This window comes from Crinia signifera, chromosome 8 (assembly GCF_055691185.1).
Source record: "Crinia signifera chromosome 8, ASM5569118v1, whole genome shotgun sequence".
NCBI classification, from domain to species: Eukaryota; Metazoa; Chordata; class Amphibia; order Anura; family Myobatrachidae; genus Crinia; species Crinia signifera.
The window spans coordinates 122,007,827-122,021,524 of NC_139224.1; the positions used below are offsets into that span (position 1 = coordinate 122,007,827).

Sequence of the window (13,698 nt, forward strand, 5' to 3'; positions counted from 1 at the left end):
GGCTATAAAGGTTGTGGCTTTAAGCAAATACCGGCAAATAGGTGTCACAGTTATAATTACCACTTTATGTGAAGATTGTAGTCACAGCCGCAATAGGCACTCTTCAATAGATACAGGTGGCCACCTGTTAGTTGGAGAGGCTCCCTGGGCTCCTGGCTCCCGGCTTATCCTGGCTAGCACTCCAGACTGGCCATATCAGGGTCCGCCCAATGAAGGTGTAATCTCCTGGCTATCTAGAATAACTGATACCAAGAAAGGACAATGAACCAATGCGTTTCTCCGCCTATATGAATCAGCAGCTTCCTCAGGGATTATTGTTGTTCAAATATCCACAGAATACCTCACCTGGAGGGTTGTCTGATTATTAATTGTTTTTTTATATATAATTGTTTTTATCATATTTTTTATGATTTAAGTAATTGTGCTTTACTATGTTATCGCAGTGTTCTTTCCTTTTTTTCTTATATATTTGATCTACAGGTTTTAGATAAGCAGGTAATAGGTCCGACCCCGTAGGGCAGTGATTTTCAACCTTTTTACCTTGCGGCACACTAAATAAGATTTTAAAATTGCCAAGGCACAAAATGTGATCCCCACAGGGCAAAACACATTGGCCTCCACAGCAAAAAACCAAACGTATTGCCCCCATATAAAAAACAATCACACTGGTCCCCACAGGTAACACAAATAAAATACATTGGCCCTTTAAATGAAAAGAAGTAAATAACATTTGAACTGGTGGTGGCTGTAAACTGGTTTGGGCATCTCTAGATCTGGGGGCACACTTGACAACAGCTCAAGGCACACTAGTGTGCCACGGCACAGTGGTTGAAAAACACTGCCGTAGGGTCTACAGGTACAAAAGGTAATGGTAGAAAAGTTACCGGTACAAATAGTCAACAGGGTCAAAAGGTCAAAATGAAACAGTGCATAAAGAATAATGGTGACACACGCTTTTTGCAGGTTTTTTGGGTGTCATTTTGTATGTTTTTTCACCTTTGACCACAATTAGTGTAAACTTGTACCCTCAGGGAATTGCTCCATTCCATACGCTTCAGGCAAGGTGTGTTGCTCCGTTCCCCTTGCATTCAGCATAGGTTACTATTCCTGATAATAGTCCATGTGGTGGTAAATCTAGCAGAATCCATCTGTTATGTAGTGTATAATTGTAAATCTGCACCAATCATGTAATTTAGAAGTGTTAGTTAATACAAGAGAATTATGTGCCTCATGGATACTGTATATTTTCTATAGCTGTACCTGGGGATCTGGGGAAACTTGGAAGGTGTGATAAAGTGTCAAATGGAGGATACTCTACGTCTCGATTTTGGAGCTGAACTTGAGCCAAGGAAAGAAATTGTACTGTTTGACAAGCCAACAAGAGGTACCACTGTCCAAAAGTTCAAAGAAATGGTGCACAGTCTTTTTAAAGTAAGTGTTTCGTCTCGTATTGTATCCTTTTGTTTATATACACCCTTATGGATATTGAAGGTTTCAAAGTTACAAAACCATTTGTGTTTTACTTCCTTTCTTCAAAACAAAATGTACAAATTATGGTGATTTCATTTGTGTGTTGACCCCAATGTGGCTGTGGCATGTGCTTGTCAAACGCATGCCACAGTGATGGGAGAGAAGAGAACCGGGATAGCGTAGAGGAGGCCTCTAAGTGTAGTAGGACAGAAAGGAGAGGAAGAGAGTGGGCGAGAACAGTGGGAGCCGCTGGATGTCTGCGGTGACCCGACAGGTGCGGGGTCCATATATTTATTAGTTAATATTTAAGTATCGAGCACAGAGTGTCCTGATAGGTTCTTTAAAGGGGGTTACCAGCACAGTTCAATGGAAGGAAGTTCAATGTTAAGACCTGACATGGTGCCTTTTATATACAATAACAAGTGAGTTAACTTGAGGGAAGGCAGAGATTGTAACTTCTAAGAGTGATTAATAGATACTGCCTTTATTTCATTATTTATTACAAAGTTTGGTACTCTTTACCTAGAAGGGCGCCCACGATTTTGATCGTGGGCATCGTTAGTAAAAAAAATTGCGTCGGTCGCATCGCATGCGATGCGACCGACGCGATGCCCGCGATTTCCCATAGGGAACAATGTTAAATGTCCCAATTGACCCGATTTTCCTGTTCAATGTCCCAATTGACCCGATTTTCCATAGGAAACAATGTTAAAGGGCCCACAGAGGCCAAATAGGCACCCTGAAGTGTGAAATGGCCCCCCCAATTGTTAACGCCACCCCACGATCAACGCGTATTACGACCTTTTCATACCCCCACTATCCACGTCGGCGTGGAGTTGAGAATAGAAAGTGTGGCGAGCGCAGCGAGCCACCGAGCCCGAAGCGTGGCGAGGGGACGCGGACAGCTGTGAAGCCCGCGAGAGGACGCGTATACCTGTAAAGGTGTCCGCGTCCCCTTGCGGGGCTCGGTGGCTCGCTGCGCTCGCCACACTTTCTATTCTTAACTCCACGCCGACGTGGATAGTGGGGGTATGAAAACGTCGTAGGACGCGTACCGCCGCCCCTCGCGGGCTCGCTGCGCTTGCCACGCTTCGGGTTGATGTTGATCGTGGGGTGGCGTTAACAATTGGGGGGGCCATTTCACACTTCAGGGTGCCTATTTGGCCTCTGTGGGCCATTTAACATTGTTTCCTATGGAAAATCGGGTCAATTGGGACATTGAACAGGAAAATCGGGTCAATTGGGACATTTAACATTGTTCCCTATGGGAAATCGCGGGCATCGCGTCGGTCGCATCGCCTACGATTTTTTAGTACATGCGATGCCCGCGATGGGCGCCCTTCTAGGTAAAGAGTACCCAAAGTTTGAACATTTGTATTGTTAATGGCTCTTTAAAACACTTGTGCCTCATTAACCAAAACTATTTGTTTTGATGTTTTTTTTGTAAAGCATCCTGTGCATGCCATATTCTGCAGTGTAAGCCGCTGGCACTGCAGAATGATTATTGATGAGTTCTGTCTTTAGAACTGTTTAGTAATCAGGCTGACAGAAGTCAATGTCATCAATATTGTGATTTTCAGCTAGCTGAGCTTCTGGCTTTTAGCTCTGTTCTCCTCTATCCTGAGTCTGATGTATAGAGATTAATTTACAGACTGCAGCCATGATTCAGAGACCATGGTGTAAGTGGGAGGTTTCCTAATTCACTTTATCTGATACTGCACTACTTCTCCGTATATAAACTATCCATGGGTGATATCCAATTTGCTGGGGCTACCCCCGATGCAAGAAATTATCTTGATAAGTGACCGTTATTTATGAGAGCGGTTTTGCGAAAACACATAATCCGACAGCTTTTCACAGATTCTATGGGGTAATTTTACTGAAATAGGAGTTGTAGTGAAGATGGGATGGAGTTGTGGGATTATGTGTGTTTGCAGAACCCAACACATAAAAAAATGATCATTTATCAGGGAAAATTTCCCATCTCAGTAAATTTACCCCTATATGTTTTCAAATGAATCAGGGTAAATTATGAAGAAGACGGAAAGGTGAGAGAGTCCTATACTTCCCCTAGACTGTCTTTGCTGGAATAGTGGAAAGAATGGCAATGTGCTATATATCAGAATTCCTGGCGGTGCTTCAAATTACCGTTACTATATTCAAGCAGCAGCCTGACGTAGATACTCAATTACATAAAGCAAAGTCAACCAAAAAACACAAAGATTGACACTGCTAGACTATGGGTCGAAATAATTATATTTTAATCAATAAACATATATACACACCAATAACACAATTATCACAAGAAAAGAAAGGAAAAAAATCTCCCTGATGCACACTACAGTATCTCTAGCATAACTGATATACTATTATAGAAAATATACTGTTAATTTACTGTTTCAATTGTTTCAGCCTCATTGGTGAACAACAGATTTTTCTGCTTGGTATGAAACTGTCACAAGCTGGTCCCCACATGTGCTTTGGCTTTCCTGCTAATGCTATCATCTTCTCTCACATCAATGGCACATAACCAATGTTTCTTGCAACCTTGCTGCTTATTTGAGTGCCCTGACCACTGGTGCAGCAATATTTATATACCATGTCTTTTGTCTTTGCTTTTCCTTGTTATGTAATTCACTTTTTTCTTGTTTGAATATGTGTTTTTGTACTCTATTAGGACCAGATGTATCAAGCTTCAAAAAGTGATAAAGTGGAGAATAATAAACAACCAGCCAATCAGCTCCTACCATTTTTCAAACCCAGCCTGTAACATGGCAGTTAGGAGCCGATTTGTTTGCTGGTTATCACTCTATATTTGATTACTTTTTGAAGCTTGATACATCTGGCCCTTAGCCTCTGCGAAACTCTTGTGGTCCCATATAGATATGTCCTCATACATCTTGCCTCAATACAATATGCAGCACAAGATGCCTGGCATGACTGAGCATCCAACTTCTCTGCATCTTTGTATCATTGTATCATCTGTATAGTGTGTGTGACTGAGTCTGTGTATGTAGTGGAACAGAACTTGTATTGGAAAAGAGCTGCGGCTGCTATAGTGTAACACTTCATACACAGCTTCAGAATGCCATAGCATTATATATATATATATATATATATACAATTTTATATATTACATTAATATAGCATTATATATATATATATATATATATATATATATATATACAAGTTTTATATATTACATTAATCAGTGCAGTCTCCTTGTGTATCCTATGTGCAATGCTTTGCTACTAAGATCCTTGAAGATTCTTACATGACCTGTTGCGCCAAGGGGGGGTTGTTTGGTGTGACTGCTACAAAGATGTATGAGAACACATCTTTAGATGAAGATACTAATAATAATTGGAAATTAATAATTATAAACACTTCAAGGCCAGGGCCGTCTCTTCCATTTGGCTTAATGGGAAATTGACCATGAGCCCCAGTATTGAAAGGGCACATGACCGACAACCCCACCTTCCCCATCCCTGATATGCGTGAACACCCCCCCCCCCCCCGGACGTAACAGCCCTCAGGAAGCACAAGGTAGGGACCATTTATGTAGACAGCCCTGTTACAGGGGCAGAGTACACAAATCGTTGTAGATACATATCCGATTATAAACCAATGTGACTATTAAAATGTACAACTAATTGTGCTGTGCACCGGTTACTTTATTCTTCTTTTCTGCTGTGTTTTAGTACCATTGTACTGTTCATTTGAAAGGTCCAAATTGACACCATCCGGGGAGATCCCGGTAAAACCAAGTCCATAAAGGGTCACCATATATGTTTTGATGAGCACTATATTCTTTCTCACATGGTGCGCATATTAAGCACTGATTTGTGGTGATTTCACTTACCTATTACACTAGAGAGTGCTATTTTCTCATTACTTTTTAATGTGTGTGTGTGTGTGTGTGTGTGTGTGTGTGTGTGTGTGTGTAAATATATGTATAAATATACAGTTGTTGTTGTTTTATCACTGAAAAGAAAACTTTTTATTTTATTGTTTTAGACTAAATTGGGAGACCAAGGTAATCTTCGAGACCTAGTAAACCTTATATTGGCCGCTGCAGATGGTAATAAAGATGGTCACGTGTCCCTTCCAGAGGCCAAGTCCGCGTGGGCACTTCTACAGCTCAATGAGTTTTTGTTGATGGTCATCTTACAAGACAAGGAGCACACTCCAAAATTGCTGGGGTTCTGTGGCGATCTATATATAACTGAGCCCGTACCTTACACCTCACTGTATGGAATAAGCCTACCATGGATCTTTGAAATATTTGTTCCACAAGGATTGCGAAAACGCATGGACCAGTGGTTTACCCCATCCTGGCCTCGAAAGGCTAAGATAGTTATAGGTCTTCTAGAGTTTGTAGAAGACATTTTTCATGGACCTTATGGAAATTTTCTTATGTGTGATATAAGTGCCAAACACTTTGGTTATAATGACAAATATGACTTGAAAGTGGTGGACATGAGAAACATTGTTCCAGAGATGAACTTGAAGGATTTGATCAAAGACCGACCTTGTGAGACTGACTCTGACTGTGTTTATGGTAATGACTGCAGCACTGTGTGCGACCAAAGGAAAAAGAAATGCACAGCCGACATAACCCATCCAAATCTAGCCAAAATATGCCTGCTGGTAAAGGACTACCTGCTTCGGGGCAGCCCTTCGGAAATCCAAGAGGAATTGGAGAAACAGATCTACTCCTGCATTGCCCTGAAAGCTGTTACCAAGAACATGGAGATGCAGCATTCCTTAATATTAAACAACCTAAAAGCCCTTTTATGGAAGAAGATATCTCATACTAACGACTCCTAATGCCCATGTGTTTCCACGTTCTGTCAAAAACATCTGCTGTATGTGTAGCCTACAAGTTTTTTTGTTTTTTTTTACAAAACACTTTTAATAACCTTTTTTTTTTTTGTATCGTCATGGTATCCATCATTGTGAAATGAGCAAACAAAAACAGTATTTTATTATATTGCCATTCGTTTGTCAATTTAAAAATCAAACCGTTGTTAGATTTTATGTGGTCAATGTGTCATTGACATCTCGTATCGGATCTAGTTGCTCTGCAGTGACTGGTAGCACTTAAGAAGCCAGAATTGTTGGGATTTAAACAATCGCTTTTCTGGTTCCATCATATTCGCTACTTTCAGGATGTTACAATGCTGTGAAATTTGCCTCCTAAATTTCTTCTCATGGTGTAACTATAGGCGTTTTTATAGAAGATTAACTTTTTTAAGAACGCCAGCCAAAAGACCACTCCTGCTGTAGTGTGGTTGAGTAAAAGCTGCTGTTTTATTATATGGAATTTTAAAAACCCATTTAAAATGAAGTTAGCATGGAAGAATTTGCACACTATTGTTCAGAACATAAGTAAACGCTAACATGTCATTAAAATGTGCAATCGACTAAGTGGTTTATATGTTGTTAGATTATGCTTACGTATTTTTGTACTATGGTTCATTTTACATGTACATTATTTAACATATACTCTGCATATTACATCAGGTGGTGACCATGCAATTTAACGAAAACAACACCTCAACTTGGCAAGATTCTGAAAGCCCATGACAACGTTCTGAAGCTATTAATTAGTAAAAGTAGGATGTAAACTGTAACAGCAGTGTTGTGCATTGTTAAAGGTTATTGCAAATAAGTAGGCGAGGTAACGCATGCGGTACCCCACCAACTCACCCGGCGGCTCCCAAGGACAGGATCGCATACGATACATTGTATTCGTCCTTTTGCATACAATGTATCATATGTGATCCTAGCCCCTAGTCTCTGCAATGCGAGGTGCACACAAATGCGCCTCACATCGCAATCGCAGGTGAATGAGATGCGATGTGTCACTCTTTATGCGATCCGTAGCAGCAATGCATTGGAATCACATAAAAAGTGGCCATATCGCACTAGTGGTTGGGAGCCTTAACAGCTATGAAGTGGTATATGCAAAGGTTAAGGGGTCTATGTACTAAGGGTTGGAGGGAGATAAAAATAGATGGAGATAAATTACCAGTCAACCAACTGTAATTTTTTAAATACAGCCTGTAAAATGGCAGTTAGGAGTTGGTTGGTACTTTTTTTCCACCCACTTAATCTCTCTCTTATTCCTGTCAATCAAGTCAGCTCAACATTTGGATTCAATTGGACTGAATTTACTAGAAATCAAATTGTTTTAATCACTTAGTGCATGTTGAGATGAAATCTAAAGTAACAAACTAATTAGTGTTGGTGACCGCCTGGTGCTGATCTGGCCAGTTCCCAGACACCATGTGACCACCAACATAGCACATTTTCCAATGTGCTGTTTACGATTATGTGCTCTGATAATGGAGTCACCCCCTAATTCATTAAGTTAGGTGTAAATGGCTAAGTGTTAATTATGTAAAAGTAATATGGGCATCATTTTGTGAGATCGTCACAAAGAGAACAATAAGAAATAAAACTGGACAAGCTAAGGAATCCCAGGGATGTTCATGTAGATCATGCATTGGCCAAACAGTCATGGGCTCGTCATTTGAAAAACCATTAAACCTTACATTCAAAAACTTAGTAGTTTATGTTCAAAGGTCTACCCATCACATTTCAAAATACCTATATGCAAAATGGACACAACTTGGATCATTTGGCTAGTTCTGGCTAAGTAGTGTTGCATTTTTATCTATCGCTGCATATGTGACTTTACACGAAGTACAACTAGATGTCAATCCCTGTGTGAAAATGCTCAAGGATTAGGGTGCTCGATTTGTGTTTCTTTACATACTACAATGCTGCTTGGGTGAGACTTTAGATTACCCCACGCCCCATGGTTGGTGCATTCTTTATCAGAGAATGGCCTCCAATGTGAGCAATTGGAATCTGATTTTGTAACCACTTCAACGTGTAACCACTTTCACCTGCTATATTCCCGGTACACACCCATAAAACGGTACGCCTTTGTGCATCTGACTAGCAACCACCCGATCGCAGCTCCTGAATAGGTTTCTGAGACCGAGCGCCTCATTCACCACTACAACTTTGTAAGTTAACACTGTGCACTGTGTGGGCCAACATCATGGGATGCATGCACTGTGTAGGCCAACATAGTTGACTTGCATCTTTGCACTCTTACCATACTTCGTTTTGGTGGCCATTGTCCCAGCTCTCCTTGTGCAAGTGATTACAAGTGAAAAAAAGCTTGACTCTAAATAAAGTTAGGAGTAGCGCAGTATGGCAATCCCTGCATGCGCAACATCTTTGCAGCTGAAGGACACTGCAGGCTGCCTCTCCCCTTTATGAACTGGTAATCTCATGTGGTTGTGGTATAGGGGTCCGACAGTCGGGATCCCGATACTCATTATCCCAACGTCGGGATCCCGACTGGCCGGACCCAGACAGCATGGTGAGCGCAACAAAGCCCCTTGCGGGCTCGCTGCGCTCACCACGCTGCGGGCACGATGGCTCGCTATGCGAGCCACCTATTCTATTCTCCCTCTATGGGGGTCGTGGACCCCCACGAGGGAAAATAGCCGACCGCCATCGGGAACTCGGCTGTCAGTGTATTGACAGTCGGGATCCCAACGTCGGGTGAATGCCTGTCGGGATCCCGTCCCGCACCCATCGAACGTATGCTCAGCTCCAACACCATCATAGAGTTTGTTGTAGTTTGAAAATGGAGGTATAGATGCTAGGAGAAAACACCAAAGAGAGAGAACATTTATAGCCCCAAAACATTCATTTGTTGATCTTTTGTGTCTAGCTTTATTGTTTTCTCCTAGTGTCTATCCATTTTTGTTATTTATTTAGATTTTATCATACCAATAAGTTATGTAGTTGCCAATGTACGGAGTCCCCACAACTAAATGTTGATGGGCAATATACTGACATATATGCTACACCGACAATTGAAATGCCAACAAGTAAAACGCAGACAGGCAGAGAACACTAACACAACCAAAGTGCCGACAGATAAAATAATGATAAATAATAGTGGAGAGTTTTTCATGATTTCTTCCCAAAAACCGACATGTTCGCACTTTACCATTCCAGTGGGCATAGAGGGAGAATACAACAGTGCGCTCGGCTCCAGTTTATCTCTTCTCCAGGCTTAATACATCTTCCTTTGTGTTTGAAAAGTGACAGGAGCTGATTGGTATTTTATCTCTCTCCATTCTGTCTCTGTCCAAGCTTTAATCAATGTCCCCCTATATACAGCTGAAACCCTAAACAGCGACAGCAGGCAGGAATGGGATCACATTTTGATCATTACAACACATTGTTTGTTATATGGCAGGTTCAAACCATAGATTTTGATAACAGATAACATGATCTTCTTGAGTGACGTCCTTTCCAGCAGGAGATCTGTATCACCCGATACATGTTTTGTTTATAAATATGAAAGACTTGGGAGGATATTTATCAATGCTTGGAGATAACGTAGTAACCAAACAGCAAACTTGTAATTGTCATTTTACAGGCTGTGTTTGAGAACCTTGTTAGGAGCTGATTGGTTGCTACTTAGAACATAGAATTTTAGGGCAGATTCCAACCCCTTGGCCCATCCAGTCTGCACCTTTTTTTTTTTTAACCATTTGGCAACCTCAAACCTATTTGATCCTTATTTATTTTAAGGATATTCATATGCCTACCCCAAGCATGTTTAAATTTGCTCTACTCTCTTAGCATCTACCACCTTTGATGGATGTCCTTGTGTTCTAGTACTTCTTCCTTTATGTTTTCCTTTCCAAACTTTGATAAATATCCCCCATGGTAACTTCAAGAACAGAACCTGGGCATATCTAACAGAGGCTGTTTGAAATATTAAATGGGCAAATCAATAGAAGTAACACAAGAGGACATCATGAATACATTAATAACTGTATTAATAACTGTATTCTCATTGGTCCATATAACTCTATTCTCATTGGCTGGCTATTTAGAATATATACAACATTAAATTACAGGATGTTAATTTCAGTGTTCCAAACAATTTCATATGATTTGCCAGTTGTGCTAAATATCAGATTCTTGTAACATGTGCTGTATCCATATTGCGTCTTCCCTTCTGTGTCAGCCATATAATGATAACCAGTATTGTATAGTCACCTATGTGTCTGTAATGTCACAGCAGACTGCAAGTCATCGTTACAGGTAAAGGCAGATTTTGAAATAAATTTATTTTCTATAATCAAAATTTTTTTATTATTTAGAATCCATCCATTGGTTGCTGCCGGGTATTACAGCATTATACATCTCATTATCTGTAATACAGACTCACGGAGATATCACGCTGACTGCATCAATATCATCCACTGTGTTTTGATTATAATAGTCTGCTCACATTATAATGTTCCATCATTAGATGATACAGGTTGTGTGTATTCTAAAGGGATTTCATTATAAGTGCTGTAATCCAGCTGTATTTATGTAACCATGCTAATTACCTTTTGTATATAATTGTATTGGTGTAGACCATGCTTACAAACTGTGACACCACAGCTGTGAATCTACAGGTTCCAGCATGCTTTGCCAGGCAGCATAGGGAGCTGCACAATGCCTAACCTTTATGTATGTCAATGCCTCACATACTCTACATTTGCCTTTATACAGTGAGATCCAATGGAGGAATGGTTACACAGCAAATGGGTCTGGCATGAAGAGGTATCGCTAAAGCCTTATTACAGGGTCGCCTTACTTAAAGCCATCTTAACGAGGCTTGTTGCTTAATTTATAAATTATCCAAGTTCTGTAGTCCATACATAGGTGTCAGAGGTTATCTATTCAGTAGGTATTTTGTGCATTTTTTTTATTTAAAATGCTAATTATGTAAAATAGATATGAAAGTATGGGAAATAACATAAAACACAATCATTTTTGTAAAAATTTGTATGGAGGTATGAATTGTGAGTTTTATGTAATGACGCTGAATGACTACGTTCCCGATGTTCAATATCATAATGATTAACGTATAGGCACTTGGTAAGAATGGCAGTCTGGTAGTAAAAGGCAGCCAATTGGTGGGCTGGACCAACAGTTATAGGAATGCAGTCTGTCAGTTCACTAGGAATGAATCACCCCACTGAGACATGATTATGGTATGCTAGGTCGACACCCTATGGTCAACAGTAGGTTGACACCACTGAATGGTCGACAGGGTCTAAAGGTTTAGGTCAACAATGGGAAGGTCGACAGTTAAAAGTTTGATACAAGTTTTTAATGTTTTTTTTGTCCTGAATGTCGACAGTCGACATGGACACTAAAAAAATGCACTGGGTCCAGTCGCATAGCTCGCTGCACTTGCCATGCTTCGGGCATGGTGCCTCGCTACACCCGGCACACTATTTCATTCTCCCACCACACCGTCATGGATGGTAGGGCATGAAATACCGCCTGTCGGCTCAAAAAACATGAAAATCTTGTGTTGAACTTTGGACTGTCGACCATCCAATAGTCGACCTAAACCTTGTGTTGACTTTTAGACGATGTCGACCATGAGTATGTTGAGCATTCAGTGGTGTCGACCAACTGACTGTCGACCTAATAAATGTCATCCTAAACATGGTCAACCTAGGGTCCGGATACCTGAGACGTATGGGCTCCATTTACCAACAAGCCACAACCCCTTTATTACTAGTCTCCGACACCTGATGAACCACTGTTTATGTAGAAATCATTATACCAGCTATAGAGGGTGCTAGAGGTACAGTGCCCAATGCTGGCAATAAGGACCCAGCAAAGCCTGTCTTCCCTTTATGGAAACCCTACCGTGTCACATAAGCACTATGGGCCTTATTCAGATCTGAGCTCAGTACAAATTTGTTTGGAAAATGGGCAAAACCATGTGCACTGCAGGTGGGGCAGATGTAACCTGTGCAGAGAGAGTTAAATTTGGGTGGGGTGTGCTGAAACTGAAATCTAAATTGCAGTGTAAAAATAATGCAGCCAGTATTTACCCTGCACAGAAACAAAATAACTCAACCAAATCTAACTCTCTCTGCACATGTTACATCAGCCCCACCTGCAGTGCACATGGTTTTGCCCATTTTCCAAACAAATTTGTACTGAGCTCAGATCTGAATAAGGCCCTTATGTGTAGTGGTAGATGGGCACCGTGCACCTGCATTGGACAGTAACCTGTCACCGCCTGGGTTAGACTGCTGGTAACACAGCAGAAGATGCTGCTCTGAAGGGACATCACTGGGGCTTGCTGTACAGATCACTGAAAGTAAATACTGGCAGGTGAATAGTATCATTGATATATTTATACTGTGATACTAAAACAAATATATCGCCAGCAACAATTATCATTTTAAATGAAACCTTTAGCGATATCAGTAGTTTGTACTGGATTTATAAGCTGCACTGTTTAATTCAGCTCACAAAATGGCTGTCTTTAGTGTTAGTAGGTGGTGAGCACATTTTAGTCCAGTGGTTCACAAATGGGGCCCTCAAGGCTCCCTAACAATACAGGTTTTAAGGCTATCAATGCTTATGCACAGGTGACTTAATTAGTACCTCTGTTCGATTATACCATCTGTGCACAAACATGGATATTCCTAAAACCTGGAGTGTTGGGTGCCTTTAGGACCATGCTTGGGAAACACTGCGAATTACTGTGGTATACACCTGAGAATGTTTGTCACAGGTAAGGCGTTTGCCTGAGGAACAGCTGACCATATCCCTTGGTTGCCTAAGTATTTTCAATTGTAGAGTAGATTGGACCTAAAATGAAGCCTACATTGCTGGGATGTCATCTGCCTAAACATGGCTCACACAGGCCTGAGGAAACCATGGGCCGGATTCAGACCTGCATATATTCGCTGCAGAGCAAGCGGGTAAGGGTGTGATGCTCGCCAAAGGGGGTCTGCACAAGCGCAGACCTCCAACTGGGGATGCCAATCCCGGCATTGGGATCGTCAGGATCCCGTGATTAACATTCATTAGAAGCTGTGTCCGCATAGTGTTACCATACTGTGAATAAGTCCTCCCAGCGTCCTGGTATTGGTCAGGACACTGATGGATGTGGTAGTAATGTCGTATTGCACTTCTTTTGCTCTTTTCTATTTTTATTAAGGATAAACGAGAGAGATGATCTTAGTTCATAAAGCATGGAAGAATCTCCGGGGGATATATCTTACTGTGTTATTCAGCTACTTAATCGATAAAATACTTACTGATTGGCATCTTCCACTCGGATATGTATATTATCATTCAAAACTAATTTATTTT

The 13,698-nt window shown here is 41.0% G+C and overlaps 1 protein-coding gene across 2 annotated transcripts in view; it reads left to right on the forward strand.

The window, feature by feature from the left end:
- Positions 1 to 6,896, forward strand: part of DIPK1A (divergent protein kinase domain 1A) — a 100,323-nt gene extending 93,427 nt beyond the window's left edge. For both annotated transcript variants that reach the window (XM_083157087.1, XM_083157088.1), the window contains exons 5-6: positions 1,255 to 1,431; positions 5,488 to 6,896. In XM_083157087.1, coding sequence (XP_083013213.1) covers positions 1,255 to 1,431; positions 5,488 to 6,300 — 990 coding nt within the window. In that variant the 3' untranslated portion in view covers positions 6,301 to 6,896. The remainder of the gene's footprint in view (positions 1 to 1,254; positions 1,432 to 5,487) is intronic.
- The last annotated feature ends 6,802 nt before the right edge of the window (positions 6,897 to 13,698 follow it).